Consider the following 25,634-nt stretch of genomic DNA (forward strand, 5'->3'; position numbering starts at 1 on the left):
ATCAAAGATGAATCTTAATACTAGGTGTCGTTTCCTGGATGATCCAAGGCTGTTTTTTTTCTTTTGTTTTAGTTTTTAGTTGTTCATAAGTCCCTTATTGGTCCTGGTTTTCCAGCATCTTTTGCATATTTGAACCCTTTCCAACATTGACTGTATGATTTAAGATCTATCTTTGGACATGGAGGACAATTGGGGGACTCATACACAACAATTTCATAATTGTTTCATAAACCAGTCTAATCTAATCCTAATAGATACAATCAAGTCCTATCCTAAACACACACACACACACACACACACACACACATATATTCTCTTTATTTTCATGACTATGAAAATTGTAGAGTCACACTGAAGGCATCAAGGGCTATTTGACCAAGAAGGAGAGTGATGGGGTGCTGCGCCAGATGACCTAGCCTCCACAGTCACCGGACCTGAACCCAATCGAGATGGTTTAGGGGTGAGCTGGACCACAGACTGAAGGCAAAAGGGCCAACAAGTGCTAAGCATCTCTCGGGGAACTCTTTCAAGACTGTTGGAAGACCATTTCTACCTCTTGAAGCTCATCAAGAGAATGCCAAGAGTGTGCAAAGCAGTAATCAAAGCAAAAGGTGGCTACTTTGAAGTAGAGCCCGACCGATATGGATTTTTGGGGGCCGATGCCGATATTAACTCGAAAAGAGCCGATATTTTGATTTGAAAAATAATCTGGATATTAGACCCATTTCCTATAAACTGCATTTACACAACATTCAATAGCAAAATATCTACCTGTTCTATGTATGTGGGCTGTATAAACCATTTTCCAGAATGGACTATGTTAAAAAAAAAGCCTTAGATTACAGTCTCAATGACTAAACAATTGCACATCAAAAGTATATATTTTTTAATGATCAAAAAACAGTCTGTTTTAAACATTTAACACTTTTACTTTCTTCCAGTTGAAGCTGGTTTTAACAGTCTGTGTGTGTACTGTAAATAAATTATAATACTAAAGTTAAAGTATTTGCAGAAGTAGTCCCACACTTTGCTGCTACAGCATTCACCTTTTTTAGCCATCTGTAGGCAGAAAGAGAGACAGAGAAAGAATAAGCATGTGTATTAATAATATCACCATGTATCTACACTATATTTGCTCTCACAGACACATTCACAACAGAACCGTATATCTTCTCCTCTTCTCTTTGTGCAGTCTGAATCAAAACATCGTCTTGCCTACTATTACCGGAAGATTACGGAATCAATTCGAAGTTGAATGGTTAACGTTAGTGTCATGAACACACCGCTGTCAATTTTGAGAAGAACCACCTTCAACAAGTTAATAGCAAGCATTTAAGGGGCCTGCTAAAAAGGAAGCTATTAGCGTTAGAGTAACGTAACCAGCCTGAATTCACCAAATTGTTCTCTGGACCTGAGGGTAGCCTCTCCGCCTATGCCATAGCGCAGCGCAAATCGCGTTGTATCTGAAGGGCAATGCTGAGCCCAGCGGCAAGCGCCGTGCATACCGCGTACTGTGTGAAAGGCCCAATTACGCGGTCATTATGTGGGAAACACACCGCAATAGAATAAGAATAAGTTAAAAGCTAACGTTATAGTTTGACCTCCTATTAACGTTCGCGCTCTTCCACTGATAAACATGGTATTAGCTTTGTGGCTAATCTAATATAGCAATGCATTAGCGGCTGTAAGTGATGTTACAGAATATTTAAAAGTGATAATGAAAGGACCGTTAGCTAGAACTACCACACAGTTTTTATATACAGGGTATGAACTAAATCTACAATCATTTCACATGACGAACGACAGACTCACCGTCAAAACAGTTGATCGCTTTCTTCTGTAGTGGACTTCTGGCGCTGTTGTTAACTCTGGAGCTGCAGAGCTCCCTCTGGTGGGCACACTGTGCAACACTCATAACATGAGTGAAGCATGAGACTCTGTTTCTCATGTTTCATCGGCCGTTATAAATGCCGATTTAAATGCAATTAGCTTATATCGGCCGATATATCGGTCGGGCTCTACTTTGAAGAACCTAGAATATTACATATTTTCAGTTGTTTCACACTTTTTTTGTTTTGTATATAATTCCATATATAATTCCACATGTGTTAATTCATAGTTTTGATGCCTTCAGTGTGAATCTACAATTTTCATAGTCATGAAAATAAAGAAAACTCTTTGAATGAGAAGGTGTGTCCAAACTTTTGGTCTGTACTGTATATATATATATATTCTTGCTAAATAACCTGTTTCATGTATTGAAATATGCCTGATTGCAGTAAATTTGGTTGTAAACTGCATTCCATGTTGATTTTAAATCAATTATTTTATAACTTGAACGTCATTGCTTAGGAGCATGGTGTTGAATTTTGGGGTGGTGGGTCACAGTTTGGCCATTAGACGGTGGAGTGGATTGTCACACCATTGATGGAAGGAGTAAAAAATAGTTGAAAAGGGGGAAAAGCGGCATTAAATATGGAAGTTTAGGGCAAGTAAAAGGGCTTAGGTTGCTGAAAGAGGGTCATACGTGTGTGCATGAACAGGGACGAGCGAATCCACCTTCCCGCACTGAATCAAACCAATCTGCATCCAGCATTGAGACTGATGAGCCCAATCTTGAAGCCCACACTTCTACACTGAGATTGATGGAGGAAGAGCGAGCACGAGAGAACGGAGAGAAAGAGCAAGGGCGTGAAACGGCACAGAGATGAGGAGAAATGAAAGACGGAGGTGAGCGACAGAGTCTGAGAGAGACACCCCCTCCCCACCATAGCCATGGGCGACCCTGTTCCTGTGGGGTGAATAAAAGCTAATAGGCTAACGCTAGCGGCCCTGGCTGCTGATGCTGATTGATGTGGCGTGTCAGCCGTGTGCGAGCGATGCCTCTTTGATAAGACTTATCATCCACCTCACTCCATAAATATTTTATCAAGCGTAATGGAAATTGTCAAATCAATCTAATTGTGTAATACATTACTGGGACATCCAAATTAAACAAAGCACATATGCTATCATTTGGCTTTATGATCGGGCAGCCGGGTAGACGCCCCGTGAGGCCCCGGGGCTGGCAGTACGGATGCTGGAAATACGTCTCCCTGGCGATGGCCATCACAATGACGACACGCACTCCATCACAGGATCAATTTCTCAAATGTGGACAACTGTGCCGTGTAATCAGGATATGGCTATATGGCGTCGGCCACCATGTGTGTGTGTGTGTGTGTCTGTCCTACCTGCCCATGCTTTTCTCAACTTAGCAAAATGATTACAGAATAACTAGAGGGATTTTGTCTTTGTCACGTCATGACAGTGTTTAATGGTTTGTGTATGTGTGTGTGTGTCTAAGACTGTATCACTGTGATTCATCAAAGCCGAGGCTGGCTGAAAAGACTCACAGGTGAGACAGGAACCATGAGGTGGGACAGGAGACGTGCCTGTAAGACCCAACTGAAAACAAGTCAAATGGTAACCGTGTGTGGCATACATTCAACTGGAATGCTTAAGCTGTGTGACAGTGAGGAGAAAAGCTTGTGCTGGCTTTAATCAACACACACATTTAGTTTTACTGATGAACGAACCCGAATATATAATAAATTATATAATAATAATAATAATAATAAAATATGATACATAATAAAATAAATATATAATTAATGTATTATAAATATTATTATTATATAAATTATTATTGATTTAATGATTCAAATATGTATAATTATAGATTATAAATATGAATTTATTATAATTTTTATAATATTTTTGTAATTTGTACATTTATATTATTATAAATTATATTACTTTTTACAGTACATTTGTCAAGAAGTATAAAAAAGTATAAAATAGTAAAAAAAAAAAATATATATATATATATATATATATATATATATATACATATATATATAATGCTTTTTTCAGTCAGAAAGATGTATATTTGTAGTTTTATTTTATTTATTTATTAAATCATTAAATGAATGTAATTTGTTTTGGCCAGTAAATATAATGTATTATATTTACTATTTTATCTTTGGTGATGATTGTCATTCTCTTTTTTGCACAACATCTCTGGAATGCTTGATCCTGATTGGTCAGACCTGGAACTTTGTGGTACTTACACTATAGAGTATAATTAACCATTGTACTCTGCAACCAATTTCTTAGAAACAGTATTCAATGTCCATTGTAATAGTTCATGTCACATGATTGATTTCAATGTTTTAACTGTTCTTATCATTGTAAAAATGTAGTTTTAAGCTTTTGTGTCCCTGTGTTTGTGTGTTTCTGCGGGTTATTAGTCTGAATAAGCAGTCAACTGTGATTGTGACTCATTAAATCAAATGAAACAGTCCAGTCCTCATAAAAACTCATCTGGCAGGGAGAGAGGGAGAGAGAGAGAGAGAGAGCATATGTTGGCTGTCTGTGGTTTGGGACTCTTAATGATATAAAGTGCTCTAGTTGATATGCATGCAGTCATGCTGCTCTGTCAATGATATTGATTGTGGTTTAAGATACTGCCACATTAACCCACTCCTAAATACAATCCTGAAAACATTTTTAATCAGTAATTTTTTTCTTATTTCTCAGTAAGAATAAAAATGAATCCTTCAAGATTTTTAAAGATACATGTACTTTTTTTTGTATTTTGAGTTTTTAGAGAATTAAGTTGCTCGTTTTTTCAATTAAGTTTCTTTTTGCTTTTTTGTTATTGGTAAATTGTTTTAAAAAAGATTTGAAATGAATTACACTAGCAATTTTTTTTAAAAATGATGAACAGATTGACTTAATTCACTTTTTATGAAACAAAATTATGAAAGAAACTTTCATTTCATTTAGCAGATGCTTTTTTCCAGTGTGATAAATGAAGATAACAAGTAACATTTTGGGACAACATACAGTATATTTTGAACATAGTTCTTATGAGTATCGGTAAGATCTTGCCAACTGAAAGCTCAAATGACAAAATTGTCCCCAACCTCTTTTTTTCTTTGCCACAGAATTAAGTCATATAAACATTTTAAATAAAAAAAATTTATTCAACCGTGTAAATATTTACATTTATGTGTGTCTGTTGTGTTTTATTACTTATGTCTGCTAGACACCAGAAAAAATGTGTCTGTGTAACAAGTCACACAGACACACACACACACATCCACACACACATCCACACACACCTCCCTCTCGCTCTCACTGCGACTCTATCAGCCGCTCGCACAAACATACATCTTTATCCAGCGCTTGTTGTCAGACAACATTAGATAATTAATAGGTCATTTGTCAAGCTTGTGAGAAACATGTTAAAGTCCCTCTGAGCTCCCAGGACACAAGCAGCTGTCTGCCGCTCTTACACACACACACGCACCCGCTCTTTCAATTAATTAGCATTAGCAGTGATTAATAATGAGGCTCTCAAGGCTGGGATGTTTGCATATCTGTGTGTTTAGGCAGTCACAGCATGGCTTGTAGTACAGTGTTAATTGGTCAGCTCAGCATTGTGTTTTAATGAAGTGTTGTTCATGAGCCGAGTCAATGACGAGCTAAAACAATGCACTCATTAATTAAGATGCTCTTAGCGAGTCACTTAGGTCAAGTGTGAGTATGGGAATGTTCAGAATGAAATACTGACATACTGTGTGTGCATACTGTTTAAGTGCTCGATGTGAAATAATATGCAGTATGCAATGATATGTAGGCTTTTTTTCTATGTTAATTAAGATTTTTAGTCCAATTTTTTTAATAAACATTTCAGAATTTTTTTGCCAGTTTGATCAAATAATTGAAGAAGACAAAGGAGGTCAATATAATATTATAGTTTTTTTTTTTTTACCAAACCAGCCTACAAGGTGAATCACAGCATTCCAAACTTTTATCTGGAGCAAAAAAAGCATATAGGGAATGCTTAACAGCATTAGGGAAAGAACAGTAACCCCGTGAAACTAAATGATAGTGAAATATTAAACTATTCGCCTAAAAGTTGTTGATTGTATCGTTAGAAACAATGCATTTAATTCAGTAAAGTTTCATTTAGAGAGTGGTGTCCAGCTATCATAAATTAAACAGCTATTTTCGTTTTTGAAGCCAATTTTGTACAACCCGAATTCCAGAAAAGTTGGGACGTTTTTTAAATTTTAATAAAATGAAAACTAAAGGAATTTCAATTCACATGAGCCAATATTTTATTCACAATAGAACATAGATAACGTAGCAAATGTTTAAACTGAGAAATTTTACACTTTTATCCACTTAATTAGCTCATTTAAAATTTAATGCCTGCTACAGGTCTCAAAAAAGTTGGCACGGGGGCAACAAATGGCTAAAAAAGCAAGCAGTTTTGAAAAGATTCAGCTGGGAGAACATCTAGTGATTAATTAAGTTAATTGATATCAGGTCTGTAACATGATTAGCTATAAAAGCTTTGTCTTAGAGAAGCAGAGTCTCTCAGAAGTAAAGATGGGCAGAGGCTCTCCAATCTGTGAAAGACTGCGTAAACAAATTGTGGAAAACTTTAAAAACAATGTTCCTCAACATCAAATTGCAAAGGCTTTGCAAATCTCATCATCTACAGTGCATAACATCATCAAAAGATTCAGAGAAACTGGAGAAATCTCTGTGCGTAAGGGACAAGGCCGGAGACCTTTATTGGATGCCCGTGGTCTTCGGGCTCTCAGACGACACTGCATCACTCATCGGCATGATTGTGTCAATGACATTACTAAATGGGCCCAGGAATACTTTCAGAAACCACTGTCGGTAAACACAATCCGCCGTGCCATCAGCAGATGCCAACTAAAGCTCTATCATGCAAAAAGGAAGCCATATGTGAACATGGTCCAGAAGCGCCGTCGTGTCCTGTGGGCCAAGGCTCATTTAAAATGGACTATTTCAAAGTGGAATAGTGTTTTATGGTCAGACGAGTCCAAATTTGACATTCTCGTTGGAAATCATGGACGCTGTGTCCTCCGGGCTAAAGAGGAGGGAGACCTTCCAGCATGTTATCAGCGTTCAGTTCAAAAGCCAGCATCTCTGATGGTATGGGGGTGCATAAGTGCATACGGTATGGGCAGCTTGCATGTTTTGGAAGGCTCTGTGAATGCTGAAAGGTATATAAAGGTTTTAGAGCAACATATGCTTCCCTCCAAACAACGTCTATTTCAGGGAAGGCCTTGTTTATTTCAGCAGGACAATGCAAAACCACATACCGCAGCTATAACAACAGCATGGCTTCGTCGTAGAAGAGTCCGGGTGCTAACCTGGCCTGCCTGCAGTCCAGATCTTTCACCTATAGAGAACATTTGGCGCATCATTAAACGAAAAATACGTCAAAGACGACCACGAACTCTTCAGCAGCTGGAAATCTATATAAGGCAAGAATGGGACCAAATTCCAACAGCAAAACTCCAGCAACTCATAGCCTCAATGCCCAGACGTCTTCAAACTGTTTTGAAAAGAAAAGGAGATGCTACACCATGGTAAACATGCCCCGTCCCAACTATTTTGAGACCTGTAGCAGAAATCAAAATTGAAATGAGCTCATTTTGTGCATAAAATTGTAAACTTTCTCAGTTTAAACATTTGCTATGTTATCTATGTTCTATTGTGAATAAAATATTGGCTCATGTGATTTGAAAGTCTTTTAGTTTTCATTTTATTAAAATTTAAAAAACGTCCTAACTTTTCCGGAATTCGGGTTGTATTAAAAAATAAATAAATCATAAAAATCTCATAAAATCTTTCCAGTCTGGTTGATTTGCATTGCATCATGGGATTCAGTACCCAAGGCTCAATTGCTGCCCATTTTGTCAAATGCATTACGTCATCCAGATTCAATGCTTGCTGAATATTCACACACTGTATGTAGTATGCATGCTGAATGCAGTATGTTTGAGAAACACTGAAGAGAGGCCGGTGAGTTAATACTGTTGCAGTGAATGTTTGTCTGTAGGATTCTCACCCTGATCCGATGGCGCTCATATTCAATTGAGTGTCCGGGTTAATTATGTATTGTGCCGACTGCTCCTCTTTCCCTCTGGGCTGTAGACTTACATCTGCTCTACACACACACAAACACAGACGCACACTCTCATACTCTCTCACACATTCTTTTTAAACATCCAATCAGCCAGGCCATTGAGAAGACAAATGTACTCATTTAGTCCTGGTGGTCTCCAGTGGCCAGTGAGAGAGAGTCGAGTCTTAATTCCATACACAAAGGCTGGTAACGGAGTCCGGAGTTTGTTAGCAAAAGGGGCTTGTCAGGATCTGATAGCACGTGTTAGGCTCAGAACTTGGGTAAAGGCCTGTTCACACCAAGGCTGAGGCAAAAGTAAACGTTTCTGAAAATTGGGCTGCTTGTGAATTGTGTATTTCCGGAGCTGAATGTGCTCTAGTTGAGCATCTGCCATTGGGATGAATGGGAATGCTAACTCTTAGCTTTCACCAGGTATTACAGAGTGGTCACTTTCATTGTTTAAAGAGATTCATAAATGTTTTTTTAAAATCATATTTGGACAACAGCTGGCACTAATTCTTCTAATTGTTTGTGTATAAGACAAACTTTTATGAGCGTTTTTAAAATAACAACAACAAAAAAATGTTAGTAATTTATTAATACAAATATTAAATACATTTGACTAATTATACAATTATTTACATTCTTAATTGTATTCATTAAATTAAATAAAGAATATGTAATTGTAATAAATTATTTATATTTTACAATTATTAAAAAAATAAGTGAGTAAAATTTATTTACAAATTATTTAAAAATAAGTGATCACATTTAAAATATTGTATATAGAAATAAATTATATTGATTTAATAGGTAAGAGTATTAAACAATAAACGTAAATAATAGTTTGACAAATTTACATTTAAATTAAATAGATACAATTTCAATTTGCATAACTATATATATATATATATATATATATATATATATATATATATATATATTAGATAGATGGATGGATGGATGGATAGATAGATAGATCTTCTTGTGTATCTATTTGTTTATACAAGAATCATCAGTTTATAAAATAAAATCTTTATAAAGGAATGCACTTTATGTACGGAAAACACATGATGGAATTTTTTTAGTATATTTAATGTGACTATTTCCAATGATGTCGACAAAGAGATCCAGGTCTGGCGTTGAACAAAATGAAGTTGATATTGATACACCATAGAAAATTCATTTTAGCCTTGGTCTTGGCTGGATAATCTTCAGCTGGGAAACGGGCCCAGTGCGCTTGTAACAGCCATCGTATTGTTTTGTTGCTTATCAGGCTGGGTTTCTCTTCTCTCAGCCCTCTGGCTGTCTCTCAATGAAGTGATAAATCCTGGACCTGGTAAAAACGGCTCTTCCTGTTGTCACTAGTGGCCTGGAGCACAGAGAATGTGGCTGCTGCCTTTAAACCAGGACGATACGGAGTTCATCCCTCCCCAGGAGGTAGGAGAATGGGAATGTTAACGGATGTCTCTCTCTCTTCAGGTATTATAGAGCTGCTTGTGAATGGTGGCAGGTGAGAAACGTTTCATTGGTTGCGCTCCAGTTGCCGAACGTAGGAAATGGTGCTATGTGTTGCTTTTGTGGCGTTTCAAACCGAAGGGGTGAGTTGTCAAATACGTTAAGCATGAAGAAGGAGGTGTGTGTGCGCAAACCGCGAGAGAGTAAACAAGAGAGAAAGAGTCAAGGAAAAGGTTTCAGCCTTATTTAGATCTTTTCTATCTTAATCTGCCCTCTCAATCATCACGTTTAAAGAGTCTGATCTCAGTGTGGCCCTCAAGAGCGGCTTGTTTCTATATTTACAGACTACAGTGCTGCAGGGTGAGCGTGTGTGTGCGAACGCTCGCTTTCGTCCTATAGGTGCGTGTGTCCCGACGTCCGCGGGCGTTGACTGGGTCACCTCTCCATTAGGGCGTGTTGTCATGGTGATTAATGGCTGGTTCTGTCATCTTTAATGCTGGTGGTAATGACGCGGGGTCCTGTGCCGCCCACAGTAATCGCGTGATGTATGAGCACTGCAGAACCCCGGAGCAGAGGTGAATACTACACACATTCACACACACACACACACACACACTCGCTGATGTTTACTCACAAAGTTATAAGTAATGAACTGACTTGCGTGCCATAAGTGATACATTATATTTCATAATACACTTGGAATTAGTGTTCCATTTAGAATTTAGACATGATTAGAACATATCTACCACTAAGGAAAATGCTTCTATTTTGCATATTTACCATTTTATCAAATTATTTTTATTTTATTATTATTATTATTAATTATCTTTTTTTTCACAAATGATATTATCAGTATAACAATTTGGATAAAATGAATCGAAACATTAACATTAATCTCTTAATTTGTAGTTTTGCGTATATTCTCAATACTCAAGCTACATTTTGAAGCAAGTACAAATGATTTGTAGAAAAGAGTTCACATGCTCAGGCACCAATTTTTCTTTATTAGTGTATAGTAATGGTGAATTAAATTTAATAATACAATTTATAATTGTACTATTTATTTGAATTATAAAATTTTCAAATGCCCTAAATACTTCAAATCTAATTAAAATAAAAAATATAAATTGTGTATGTTTAAAAAATAAAATGAATAATTATTAATATATTTTTTTCATTTATCACTGTATTTAATGTACATTTTAATTATATTTTTGTATTCTTAAAATGATAATATTAATAATGAATAATTATAATAATAGTAATAAATATGTACTAAAAATACATGTATTTAAAATATATATTTTTTATTATTTCCCTAAATTTCTCAAATTCTAGAAATTTAAAATTACAATGATAATAATAATAATAATAATCTTTTTAATACAATTAAATAATTAATTACATAATTGATCATTTATATTTATAATTTTACTTATTTTTCAGTTGAATTATTATTATTATTTTTTTAAATTTCCTATAAATCAGTAAAATCCAGGTTTAATCTAGATTTTCAGTGTGTTCTCAGCTTTTTTAACTCCACTAGACTGTAGCACAGACAGGTGCCTGCATCAGCAGGATTGTAGGTTTGATTTCTTCAGAATGCAACTAATAAAATGTATATTTTGAGTGCGATATAATTTGCTTTAGAAAAACTGCCTTCCAAATGCATAAATGTAAAGAGACTGATTACCTGAGTGTTCCAGTGTTGCATTTCACATGCTCCTGTGTGTGTTAATGTGTGTGTACTTTGTTGGTAAATACATCAGTTTTAATATCCCACTGTATGAAATCTGTTGCTCGATATCATCCCTGCAGCTAACACAGCTGGTTTATGAATTAAACACGCTATACTAATGAAAAGTTTAAGGAGATTGATTGGTTAGTGTGCTACGCTGATGTTTATGTATGTAAACTACGTACTTCATCCAGTGCTTGACATGTCATCTATCTCTTGTCCCTTCTATCTATTGCTCTCGCTCTATCCATATTGTTTTTTTTTTCAAATTCATATGTCACCGTAGGGAAAAATAAACATTAACAAGGAATATCTTTATACACACACACATACACACATACATACATGTTCACCAGTGCTCTAAATGCCACTTTAAGGGTGGAACAGGAAGTGATGAGTTATGTTCTCTATTAAATGACAGGAAATGCTCCTATTCTTTCACATTCACAGATTGTGATTGTTGGGTGTAAGTGACATCATTGCCGGGGCATTTATAGGTTGTGTCACAGTTCTGTTCTTAAAAGTCCCATTCTAATCAAGGATGTTCTATAGGTGACTTTTCCCAAGACAATAATATCCATTTATCGCAATGACATCATAGTTGCTAGTTTGTGTCCATACTGATGTTATCATCTCAATTGAAGGTGGAGTAACTTTTTTGTTGAGAAGGATCCACAGATCCAGATTACAGAAAATCCTGGGTTTCTCATGGTCTTCGCACATTCACGTATGTGCACCATTCAGTGGTTGATACATTTTCTTATCCTAATTGAATCAATTAATTCTAAGCAAATAAAACCAGAGGGACGCTCTGCGAAAACCTCACTGTCAGCTCATGCCAAACCATATTCTTTATCTGCAATCTAATACTCAAACCACGGCCGTTTTTAAGAAACAGGCCACATTCTGCACTTCACTTCGGTATATTTTTCTTGAGGGACGTTTACCTTTCAGAAATATATATGTTTATAGACCCAAAGAAATACCCGTACTGCTTTTGAGTGTCCTGTACCGTAGTGTTTTTTCTTTAACAGGCAGGATGAAGCCGATCAGTTGGAGCCGCAGGAAGGGAGGGATGGCAGAGGAGAGATTGGGTTACCTTTAAAAGCCCAGGATTTGAAGACTGCGGCCAACTAGCTTTCACTCTCTCTGTGGACAGGGGCAATTTAAATGGCATGGCTCGGATGATCGTTATGGCCTCTCGTGCTTAGCACATCCACAGGCGTACATTGGAGGCCTGAACTGGGTCCTCAGCTGTCATTTTAAAGCATGCAGAAGCGTTTGCGTGTGTGCTTGCGTGCAGAGCCACAAAGTAAAATATTGTAAATGGCACAAGACGACATCTGGAAAGACTTAGTGCTCTCAGATCACCTGTGATTCAGAGTCAGGAGTAATATCTGTATAAAGCTGGAGATACCTACATTTGGCTGCATCGATGTGGAGAAATATGATTTTAGACAGTGCCTAGACCACTAATGTGTCTATTTTTTTATTTTAATATCTTGATGACATTATTACCATAAAAACATTAGAAAATCATACCTTGTACGTAATCATACTTGAGTGTTAGTGTATAATATGAATATGAAATATTTTACCTTCATAAAATCAAATCCTGTCCTACATTTTTGTTCTTGTTAGATATCTCTGAATACATCATACTATTGAGGTAAATTGGCCGTGTTACACAGTTAGCTTGATATTTATTGTAAATTTATCAGTCATATTTTGTCATTAAAATCATAAAACAAGTAAGTGGAACCGGAGCATGTCCTCTTTAATATTTTTACTTCTAGTCTTAATTTATTACCTTTCATCCCTTAAAAATATACTATCAGTGGAAAATTAGCACTACTCAAAAGAAGAGTTGAAGATGTTCATTAATGAGATGGGGCTGAAGGGGCGTTGTGAACGTGAAGACGGTGACTCTGAAGGCACCGTGTAGCGCAGAGCCCCTCTGAGTGTTAGGAATGTGAGGAGACAGGAAGATGTGCAGGAGCGCCAGCCCAGCCCTCATTAGCACTCACCACTACCTGTCACAACACGTTAGCCACAGCGTGCTAGCCACAGCATGTTAGCCCCGCCGTGACTCACACGCAGCAGGTTAGCTCCAAGCGTGTTAGCAACGGCACATTAGGTAGAGCATGTTAGCACTGTGTGTTAGCTTTTAGCCACAGCCTCTCATGTCCCAGTGCGTTAGTGATACCAGCGGTTGATGCACGTTAGCATATATATTCAAATGCATTTGCCGAAGAGGTTTTGTCTGAAAGATTTAAAGTAAAGCAGATTTCATGTCCATGCTCAAAAACCGTATTTGCCGTAAGAGCATCATCATGTCAACATAAGTTTTGATTGTTTTCAAACAGGTTTCCCAAAAAGTGTTTTCAAATGCCTTCAATGAAAAGTAGCATAGCCTGTTTGAAAAGTTGTCAAATGTTGGTTGGTGATGTCACACGGCAAAAAAATCACCAAATATATTTTTAAAAAACCAAAACCTCCTTGTCGCAAAATGTTAATAAAATTCGTAGCAACGATAAGAAATTCCCAAACTGGCAACACCCTTCCCAAGTCTTCTCGTCTGCTATTGGATGTAAAAAAAAGATAGCCCCGCCCAATTAGTTAAGTCAGTGTTGCTGTGTCAGCTTGGTTGGGAATGTTTAAGAAATAGAGCCATATTATTTATACTTTTCAAGAAAACCATGAAATACACATTTAAGCAATTGACAATTTTTTTACAATATAAAACAATAAAAAAAAATGGTGGTGCTGATGTGATAGCTTACCAGGTTCAAAAACGTTTTTGCCTGCCAAACCATGTGTAAAATATATCCTCAAATATACTGATTTAATTTAATGACAAATGTTGTAAAAAATATGCAAATGTAAATAAAGTGAACATAGCATGCATTGTGTTCCCAAATTCACTGAGATTTACCATGATCCAAGCCACCATGAAAAAAATGGTGATATAAGCTGAATGCGTGTAAATGAACACAGTACCGCTTTTCACTCTGATACACACAGACAGTGCTGACTATAATTAAATTGCAGCCTATGATATATTGCTGTTTCAGTTTTTATTAATTATGCAGCCATTTGTTTATTTTAATGTTACATTTAATCAATGATTAGCTTTTCATCAACTTCACTAACCCCCTACAGTTCCTTCACCCACATCCACGTTGGAAACCCTTCTATACAGTATCATACACTTGAGTCCCTGAAGGGATGGTATTTAAGGACAAACAATATGAAGACTTCCCTCATCAGCCACGCGCTGGTTTTCCTCTCCAAGTTGAGCAAGAGGTCACAGGTCAGCAGACAACATCCTCCCTGTGTTCAGCTCATAATTAACCTAAGCAGATACAGTATCCGCTGTTTTCACACCGAGTCCTCTTCGCCGCGGTCGATGGAAAAAAAAAATGGTAAAGAGGAAGCTTAAAAGTATTGGGGGCAGTGCAGTGAGTCCAAGGATCGGTCAGCGCTTCCCACTGGAGATTCCCCCTCCCCTGTATCCAAACAATCTGAAGCAGGCCTCAGGAGAAGATGACAGGGCGTAACCGGCGAGGCCTCAAAGATGATTATCACCCCAGACACCTTCTTATCCAGCCTGTATTATGTGTTATCACAGACACAAACCACTTTCCCCTTCCCTGTGTTTGTTTAACTGCTCTAGTGGTCAAATATGTTTCATGGTGCTATGTATATTTACTCGTATCTGCAAAGGTTGCGTATATGGGCTGGCTCTGGTGTGGAAATGTGGATCAAAAACAAATAGAAAGAAGTACTTTTAAATAGTGCTGCAACTGTAACTATGTTTGTTGCTGGCGAAAGACTTTTCTGACCCTGGACCACAAAAGCAGTCTTAAGTAGCACGGATATATTTGTAGCAATAGCCAACAATATATCGTATGGGTCAAAATTATAGATTTTTCTTTTATGCCAAAAATCATTAGGATATTAAGTAAAGATCATGTTCCATTAAGATATTTCGTAAAATTCCTATGGTTAATATATCAAAACTTAATTTTTGATTAGTAATATGCATTGCTAAAAACTTCAAGACGATTTTCTCAATATTTCGATTTTCTTTCACTCCCAGATTCCAGGTTTTCAAATAGTTGTATTTTGTCCTATCCTAACATACCATACATCAACGAAAAGCTGATTTATATGTATACATAAAAGACCCTTATGACTGGTTTTGTGGTCCAGGGTCACATTTATCTTTCGCTCCGGTAATAGGCCTCAAATATTCTGTAAGTATTTTTCCCATTTTCTTCATTTACCTTCAATTACAATATATGGCAAAGTACTTACAGATGTTATTTATTTCCTAAACAGATATTATTTGCTTTCCAAGTTAAACATTTTGTGATACAGATATTTTTTTCATTACTGTAAATCTGCTTTGAAGCAAACTGTAGTGTATAAAACACTACATAAACCAACTTGACTCCCCTTTACAGTTACTGGTCTCATAAAAATAATTATATAAGTTAAAATAATTTTACCTTAATGTGGAAAGAATGTCACAATAAACAGCACAGGCAACTATCAAATCATCTGACAGGGTCAGCGCTAGGGCTGGGCGATATAGAGCAAAAAATATATCTCTATATTTTGCTATATCTCGATATACCATATACTGTATATCTCGATATCTTTACAGGAAAAATAACCCCCCCAAAAACTACTACTACAAAAAAAAAATATGCCAAATATTACGTTTAGGGCCCTATGAAATGTTTTATTTTTTCTTCACCATATTTTTTATTGTTACCTAATTCTGTGTTTTAGCATGTGTAATTATTTAAATGCATAAAAACAACTTAATTTGTAAAAAATAAAAAATAGCCTTATGAAATGTTTTTTGCCCCTCTGAAATTCTGTGTATTTACATTTTTCTGGTTATCAAATGAAGGCATAAAACATTAATTTAATTTATCTTTTAATTATTGAAAATTAAGTAAACTTTATTTTTGGTAAAAAAAAGGGATTTACTATTAAAAGTAAAACATGGAAGAAATGTTTTGTGATTATTCCTTAAAAAATTATCTTCGTTTCATTTTAATAGTAGTAGTAGGCTATGTACATTCTGCTGAACAATAGTAATAGATTATTCGATACTACTGTCTATGATGTGATATATGATGCTAGTTTTACTCAAATCAAATGGTCAGATGCTCATGAAGTGACTCTCGGTGCAGTTCTGGAGATCTTCCTCATTTGTTCACGTCTTTTAGTGAGAGGAAAGACGCTGAAATCACTGCGAGCATCACGTGCGCTTCCATGTGTGTATGAATGAAGACGCACTTCTGCGCCATTCATTAACACAGACAGGATTGAACATGCAGGATTCATATTTAAATAGACTTTTCCGGCTGAATATTTACAGATATAAGTCCATATCTTGATTTGATGTGAGTGCAATGACCTACTTTTGATTAATTAATTCAAAATTTGACAAATTCTGTGACATTCCGCGTTAAACTGTAAATTCCATTTTTATGACTGGAATCATAGGACCCTACAGTAGACATATGCCTGCTGTTCGCCCGACGCCTTAAAACCGAAGTATCTCCATATAATGGAGCCAGTTGTCTTTTTTGATAGGCTACTAGTTCTGTAGCCTCAGGTCTGGTTGAGGACGCCGCCATGTTTATGAGACAACACACGAGGGGAGGGGGAACAAAATCAAGGAGGCGGGGGCGAGCACAGCACAGAGAAGGGCAAACAAGCGAAGTGGCGGAATCAGAATTAAATATAAACAATATATCGATATATACGATATGTCAAAATCCATATCGCGTTTAAAAAATATATTGATGTATTTTAAATATCGAGATATCGCCCACCCCTAGTCAGCGCTTACTGCATTGTCGAACAACTTGGGTTGTATGTACACCTTTCCCACGGCATCTTAATCTGTGACTAGATATTATTTAGTCCATAGAAATAATAAGTATCTCAACAATTTCCATAATTGATGTCATTAGCAGTGGTTTCCCGCTAATATTGCACAGACCTGACTGAGCGATAATGAAATTTTGTTGTATAATATTTTCACTTTCAGTTAGGGGTGTAACGGTACGCAAAAATCACCAACACAGTGATTCGGTACGTACCTCGGTTTTAAAGTCACGGTTCGGTTCATTTTCGGTACAGTAAGGGATAGAAATGCAAACATTAAACAGCAGGTTGTTTATTACTATACACTTTTTAAAAAAATACTTTTTAATAAAATATATATAAAATAAAAAAAGAATAAGAAATAAAATACTGCTGCAAAGTTCTCCACTAAATAAAATACTCTGTCTCAAACCAATATCATATAATAAAATATAATGAAAAATATAAATAAATAACTATGATTACAGTGCAGCATTACCAATCCCAGCTTGTAGGCCTGCTTCACCAGAACCGTGCCGTTCCTGCTGCTGTAGGTGACAGGGAGACCGCCGACAGACCAGGCTCTTGTCTTCATGACAACAATATCTATACTTCATGTTGAGCATAAATATAAAGCCTACTGATAAAGGACACCGTCAACAGTATTGACGGCAAAATAGACTATGTTTGACAGGTGCAATGTTTGAAAATCGATAATTATTAATTTATTTTTTAAATTACATTTATATCTGAATTTATGTCAACCTATAGACTTTCAAACATCAAAGTGTCATGAATTAATATGTATTTGTGTACAAAATGACATATAAACATATTTTTCTATTCTATTTTGCCTGGAAACGCTTCCAACACGCTTGCATGTCGCGTGAAAAATAGGCGTCGGTTCTATATCTAGCATGCATGCGTTTTCCACGCGGCTCAAGCCGCGCCTGAGATGCGCGTCTCACGCAGGCAGTCTGCAAGCTCTAACCTGTTAACATGGGAGCCGAATTAAAAACGGACACGCCACGCAGCTGAGACGCTTACGCCATGCATCCAGTGTGTCGCCAGCCTTAGAATCAGCTGCAGGGCGGGATTTACGCTGAATGCGGAGACTTCCGCCACTTAATATGTTCGTTTGGAAACACGAAAATGTACTTATGTTCCGCGCACAAAATATTGCATTCCGTCATTCGGTACACACGTGCACCGTACCGAAAGCCCTGTACCGAAATGGTCCGGTACGAATACACGTACCGTTACACCCCTACTTTCAGTTATTGTCACGTATTTTTAGTTGTTAAAATCATAAAAATACTTTATGGTTAAAGTTGATGTCATTTTAACTTGACTGTTGTAACTTGACTCTTTTGTCAGTTGTTAATATGTAAAACTAAAATTTGTTTTAATATGCATAAAATGACATGAAAAAATAAGACCAGTGGGATTTATGAACATGAGGTCTCGAAGCTAAAGTTTGCTGCTACAGGCACCAGACAGAATTGCTAAAGTAAATACTTTTTTTTGTCCTTTGTTTTCCTTTGGTTGAGTCAATACTGTACTGGGCTGCTCAACCATGGTAAAAATTTAGTTTGGTACCATTAGAGGTGCAGATATTGTACATTGCAGCTTTAAATAGCTAAATTCACACAAAGTTGAATGTTTCTGTCTTTTTGATTAGGAGATGGAGAGGACCTCTCTCTTTTCGCCTCTGATGACCTGGAAGAAGTTGGCGGAGTGTCTGATGCAGATCGAGCCACACTGGCCACTGCAAATGACCTTCCGTCCCCTGGCCTATCAGGTGATGCGCTTTCCCCAATTGACCAGTCCCCCTTCCACCCATCATTCCACACTTCAGTGTACCTGGCCGGGGATGGGGTCGAATCGGTGCCCCCAGACTTTGAGGTCCGCGAGTCAGCCGTCACCAGAGGAACCCTGGGCATCTGGAGCCGGAGGAGACTGGAGGTGGGAGAACGTCTCGGACCCTATGAGGAAACGTCAAGATACAGCCCAGAAAATGCCACCCAGGCATGGGAGGTAGGATAAAACGATGAATTTGAGAAGTGTTCTCCTACAGTGTGATAACAGCCTTTGTTCAGATAAGAAAATCCCCACACGGTTGGAGACAAAGCACAGGAGATAACATGAGCTCATGGGCCGCTGTTATGACTGAGGTTTCACTGTCATCAGTAGCGAGGCAGCGTGATTAAACCTGGCCTTTATGTTTTATTGTGAAGCACCTCTACTCGACTCTGTGATCTCGCACTAACCCCAGTTAGCTGTTGCCGTAATCCCATTAGTCCTTGGTCAATGTTATGCCAATTACATAATATAAATGTCCTTGAGGGTCTATTTAATGCCACTTAAGTCTCAAAATATGTACAGAAGATTTCACACACTTAATCATTGCACCAAACCAGGGTTGTGCACCATTCTGGAGTGATTTGAGAATGGATTGTAAATTGCAGCTCAGTTCCTAAATTTGAATCGAGCTAGCAAACAGGAACCAACATTGCAGTTTGAATTTTAAGTGCAAGAAAGTAGTTTTTCTACCAAGAAAAATGTTGTGTGCAAGATTTATATAAATGTTGAAGAGATTCCAGTCATTCCAGTTCAAATTCTAATCCAACATTCTGTGAGGTGTTGCCAGTTCAACTGAAAGTCAAAATCATGAATTGAAAAGGAGGCCAATTCTTCGCTGCTGATTTTGCACAAAAAAAACAATCCCACGACTTTTTGTTATTGCCGCAGTCTCACAGTTATCTGTATATATTGCTTTAGTCTTTTTTGATGCAATGACCTCACTGACAGATTAGAGTGGTCAGTTCTTCCTCTGTGATGTCATCATAGTGGGAGGAGTTTGACTTTCCAAACTCAATTAAAGCCTGAGACTCATAAATCCTGCTTTTAGCCAGGTTAAAGTCCGTTGCTCTAAGCCGCCCCTCCTCGTGACGGCCCTGTCTATCAGACATCAGTCACTCTACTCTCCCAGTCGAAACCGGGTCACAGGACAAGGCCAGAGGTCGAGTGTTGTGTTGGTCAGGGTCATTTTAGGCTAATTTCACCAGGCCGGAGAGGTCACAGGAGTGGTATCAGACTAATTGAAAGTTTAAATAGACTCCTCCTGCTCTGATAAAGAATGTCCAATCCTCTTTCTTGAAGATCGACCATTTAGTATCAAAGAGATGGTTTGTGATATCTGTAAAATAGTGGCTGTAAACACACCTTGTTGTAGTTCTAAGCAATAGTTTGAGCACTGCTGAATCAGAATTGCTTGCACACACTTTAGTACCCTTTGAATTATATATGTTCAGCTTTTATGATATGTTTGTTTATGATTAATTCTGGTCTGCTCCGGTCAGATTTTGGTCCTGTTTTTATGGCGATGATTTAAATGTTAATAACCAGTTCCAGGCTGTTTTTTTAGAGATGTTTTGTCAGGACGTGGTATTATGGTTTAAGCTTGGTTGGCATATATAATTATGGTTTGAATTTAAAGGCTTGAATTTGTTCTTGTGACGTTTCTTGTTGGAAAACACAACAGTTAAACTTGCATTTTAATCTTCCACCTTTTTCACTTCATAAGTTGTCTTTTTCCTTCTCAGCAGGGCAGAAATCTTACATGTGCAAACATTAGGTTGGTTTTAATATGATTGAAAAGGCAGCTGTCTCCCAATGGTGGATTTACAGTCTCTTGAGCAAGCACTCTCTCTGTTTCTCGCTGTCTTTCTTTCTTGTTCATTCTCTATGGAAGGAAATGAAGGAGAGAGAAAAAAGGTTTCATGAATTTTAATCCATCGGTAATTTATTGCATGCTTGAATAATATGTATTTAAGGAACAGAGAAGCCACAGAGAGAGAGATGGGAGACGGATGACAGCGTGGCACGGCAGTGCTGTATCACTATGTTTAATTAGCTGGCTGACAGCGGCCCATAACTCTCTCCATTAAGTAAATAAGTTGTAAAGAATTTATGATGAAGTGCCGCATTTTTCAGAGGGGATATTCAATGATGACATGGACACATTAAATATGGTAAATGGCATTAAGCGTATCTCTCTGCCTTTTTCTCTCGTTCTCCTCTGCACCCCCTCCCTCCGTCCCGTCGTGTGAGAAGCCGTCAATATGCCAATATGCAAGAGACTGTAAAAATAAAATTGATTTGGTAAATGCGAGTTAAGATAGATCTGTTTGCTTTCATCATCAGTTCTGCCATGTGGAAGAGTGATGTCACCAGCTGGGGTACGTTAAAGACCGAACCCATCTGGAGGCTTTGATGAAGTGTGTTTGTGTGTGTGTGTGTGTGTGTGTGTGAGGGAAGAGACATTCAAATCACAAGTGCTGTAATTTTTGTGAGCATCTATATGAGCCGGATTGTGTGTGTTGTGCTTCTTTGTGAGACTGAAAGTTTGTTTGTGTGATTGTGCAATTTTTTGCTTTTGTAGCCCTAATTGTGTTCTGGAGTGTGATTGGTAGTTTGTGTTATTGTGCACAAGTTTGTTTGTGTGTGTGTGTGTGTGTGTGTGTGTGTGTGTGTGTGTGTGTGTGTGTGTGTGTGTGTGTGTGTGTGTGTGTGTGTGTGTGTGTGGTTCAGTACAGGTGTTTGATTGGTAGATTGTGTGATTCTGTACAAGTGAGTTTTATGATGGTGTACAGGTTTTGATTATTTCTGTGAATTGTGCATAGGTATTTGCTTGTGATTGTGTACAGGAGGTGTTTGATTAGTTTATTTGTGCACAAGTGCTTGTGTGATTGTGAACAGGTTTTTATTTGATTGTGCACAGATGTTTGTGTGATTGTGTACAGGTTTTTTTTTCGGGATTGTGCAAAGATCTTTGTGTCTTTTGAAGTGTTTATGTGATTATTTACTGGTGTGTAATTAGTTTGTGCACAAGTGTTTATTTGATTGTGACCTGTAGTTTTTGTTAGTTTGTGTGATTGTGTTCATATGTGTGATCGTTTTGTCTGTTTGCAACAGAAAGTGTGTGTATGTGATGTTTGTCTCTGATTGTGTGAAAATTGTGTGTCTGGGACAACTTTATGTTAGTGCACAGCTGTGTGTGACAGTGGGAATCATATGTGTGCGTCTAAGTGTAAGTTGTGTTTGCGTTTGTACATGTTCATGTACAATGTACAGAGAGAGAGAGAGAGAGTGTGTGTGCGTGTGTGTGTTTTTGTGTGTGTGTTTGTGTGTGTGTGTGTGTGTGTGTGTGTGTGTGTGTGTGTGTGTGTGCGTGTGATTGTGTGTATTAGAAGGTCCATAACTAACTATGAGGGAGGTTTGTCACTGAAGAGGTCAGAAGCTCTCTGAACCACCACCATAAATTCATACCTTTACTTGTGTGTGTGTGTGTGTGTGTGTGTTTGAGTAATGAAAGCTGTTGAGTTACGAGTTGAGATGGCTTCAGTAAATAAAACAACCACCTGCCTCACCAACACACACACAATGCACAAAAAAACATTTTGCATTGACATTTTGAAGCGTCCTGATTGTCTAGAACAGGTCAGTGTGTGTGTTGACTCTGCAAAGGATGTATAAGTTTATGTTGTGTTTAAGTGTATATGTATAAGTGTGTGTGTGTGTGTGTGTGTGTGGCAGTGAGGGAGGTGTCCAGGAGCTTTTGTGCACCTTTTGAGTGCAGGCACATAGATGGAGGGGACGTAGGAGATTAGCACCGTGTGTGTGTGTGTGTGTGTGTGTGTGTGTACGTGGCTGGAGATTAAGAATGTGTGTGAATGGGGGTGAGGGATTAGGCCTCCTCAGCATGCCTGTCCCCACACTCGTCTGTCTTTTCATCCCGCTATCCTGCTCTCCAACTTCTCTCTCTTTCTGTCTGTCTCTTTTGTGCTGGAACCTTCTCTTTCTCTCTCTCTGTCCCTTCTGTCTGTCACTCTTCCGCTCCCGAATGCTCGATCTGTCATTCTTCCTCAGAAATATTTATCCGCTCCTTGTCTTCCCTCATTCTTCCCTTCCGATATATATTCCTCCTCTCGTTTTCAGGGCCCAAAAGGAAGTTTAATCCCTGTCTCAGGGAAACTGACCTCACACACACAAGCCATTCAGAAAGACTTCTAAAACTCATCTCATGTGTTTTTATGAAGCATTATGTTTTAAAGTATTCACTGAGAACGCTTCCACTCCTTTACCCATTCGTTCTCAGGAGGATAGAGAGAAAGAGCGAGAAAGAGAAAGAGGCTTCCTGTATTGGGACTCGATCGGTCTACAGTACACAATACTGGCACAGCTCCACTCCCGCTCTGTTTGAAGACAACATGAAATCAACATGCACTTTTATTTAGTGTTAGCTTTTGTAACCTTTCAACAGAGAGTAATCATTTTCTCCTGCTCTGATTGCTGACCTAAACAAGGCCACGTGAATGGGAACACTAATATTAACCAATAATTTCCTGACACCCTCATTATCCTGATGGATAATTAAATGCCACATCACATTTAGGAAGCTAAGTGCTTTGCAAATGCCATTTCATGTTATCTTCAGTGTGTGTCTGATTGTTTTTATTACTTTCAATGAGAAGTTGTGAAAAATTAAAAAACGTGTGCACTCCACAGTGGACTATAACTGGTATTTCATGAGTAAATTAAACAGAATGCCTAATATAATGCATGATTTAGATTCAAAAGTCTCATCCTTGGTGCTGATATCCTTGATTAAAGTGCCATTGCACGTCTCGGGTTCGAATCTCGGCTACAATAAAAGGCAAAAAAAAAAACGCCAAAAAAAAAAAAAAAGACATGATGAAATTTCTGTTGCATTTTACTTATGCACTTTAATCTCAGTGAGAAAATTATCAGCAAAAATGTAAATAATTGTATCCTTAATTTATAAAATATACAATTTAATTTAACACATAGTATGATATATTATTACTTTAGTATTAAATGTGGAATATTGCTTACATTAATCACCAACATTACCGATTTTGTGACAAGTGCAGATTCAAAGAGATTGGCTTATGTAAATGAACACTGTTCCAAATATGTTGGGAAAATTTTTATTAATACATCTAAATAATAAAAAGCTAAAACTAGTGCTGTCAAACGTTAATCGCATCCAATTATTATATTGTGTATGTATAAATACACACACACACATACAGTATACATACAGTATATATTTAGAAAATATTTACATGTATATACATTTCTATATTTATATTCTTATTATATTATATATAAATATATTTAATATATAAACATAACATATTTTTCTTAAATCTATACATGCATGTGTTTGTATTTATATAGACCTAATAAATATACAAACCACTGACACATATTATGTAAACTCATAAACTAATAAAAACATGCAATTAATTTTAGTAATACTTTATAAAAATAAAAAATGATCTATTATATATCGTATTATAGTATTATATTGCTGTTTATTATATAAATATTTAATCAATTGTTTAAGCTCATCCAGGTGTGGCAAACATTTTTGGATGCTTTTTTTGTGATTGTGAATAAAGAGTATGAGAAAGCAAAAAAAAAAAAATGGATTACAAAAAAATCCGCTGGCTTACAATACTTCATTTTTTGCTTCTCGCTTTCTTTCTGTGTTTCTCAGCGGGGTGGGGAAGCCGGGGGTTAAATGCTTGTAGAGTTGGAATACATATGATGGTGGGACAAAGGCACTTCTTTTAGCAGGGTAAGGTGTGTGTGTGTGTCACAATGCCAGGTGAGGGGGGGTGTCTCGGAAGGTCGTGACCTCATTAGATGTGTAAGAATTGGGGGTGTGTGTTTGGGTGTGGGGGGTGTACCTGGTCAAAAGCTCTGTGGGGAGGAGAAGGTGGGGTTTCATTAAAATAAACCAACCTCTTCCCGTCTCTCTCTCTCTCTCTCTCTCTCACTCACTCAACACAAAACAAGAATGGCGCCCTGCTGCGGGCTCTCCAAAAGACAGTTTAATAAACTCACACACTCGCACATCTCTTCACACACTCATGAGGCTTCCATTACAAATGTGGGGAACACGGGCAAGCGTATTTTGTTGTGGATCAGTGAAACTTCGCTATGCTGATATCAGTGAACTTTCCTTGAGGAAATCAAATTTAGTTGTTTTTAACCTGTGTTTAAACCCGAGCGCCCAGCTTTGACCACATAGTGGCTAAAAACATGTTTATCCTGAATTTGTTTTGCTATATATCGCACAGTGTTTTCATTGCAGTGCAGTTGTACTTAGGATTTCCTTTCCCGTAATTATTTCCCCATCAACAGGAACACGTACGTCTCAAACCAACCGAAGCAAACGAACGTTAACGCAGCCTTCCAGGCGTTTTCATTGGAAATCTGTATACATCATATTGTCAAGCTTTCAATCACTCCGCCTGATGATTGTGTTAGGGTTCAATGTAAAACGTGATCACCAGTCATTTCTGGGATAATTTCCTAATTTACAAAAATAGTTACAAATCTAAGCAGATGTGTACCAATGACCTGGAAGCTGTTCAGTTTTTTAACAGACATGTTTGAGATGTCTTGACAGCCTGTTTTGGTCTGCAGGGTTGCATTGGAAGGGTCTCA

At 37.4% G+C, this 25,634-nt stretch overlaps 1 protein-coding gene across 14 annotated transcripts in view; it reads left to right on the forward strand.

Moving 5' to 3' along the window:
• Positions 1–25,634, forward strand: part of mecom (MDS1 and EVI1 complex locus) — a 176,024-nt gene that overhangs the window by 57,492 nt on the left and 92,898 nt on the right. For all 14 annotated transcript variants that reach the window (XM_059514026.1, XM_059514024.1, XM_059514021.1 and 11 more), the window contains exon 2: positions 18,772–19,127. Coding sequence is in view for 13 of the 14 variants with exons in the window: in XM_059514024.1 (XP_059370007.1) it covers positions 18,772–19,127 (356 nt within the window). In the remaining variant the exon portion in view is untranslated. The remainder of the gene's footprint in view (positions 1–18,771; positions 19,128–25,634) is intronic.

This window comes from Carassius carassius, chromosome 28, assembly GCF_963082965.1.
Source record: "Carassius carassius chromosome 28, fCarCar2.1, whole genome shotgun sequence".
In the NCBI taxonomy this organism is placed as follows: domain Eukaryota; kingdom Metazoa; phylum Chordata; class Actinopteri; order Cypriniformes; family Cyprinidae; genus Carassius; species Carassius carassius.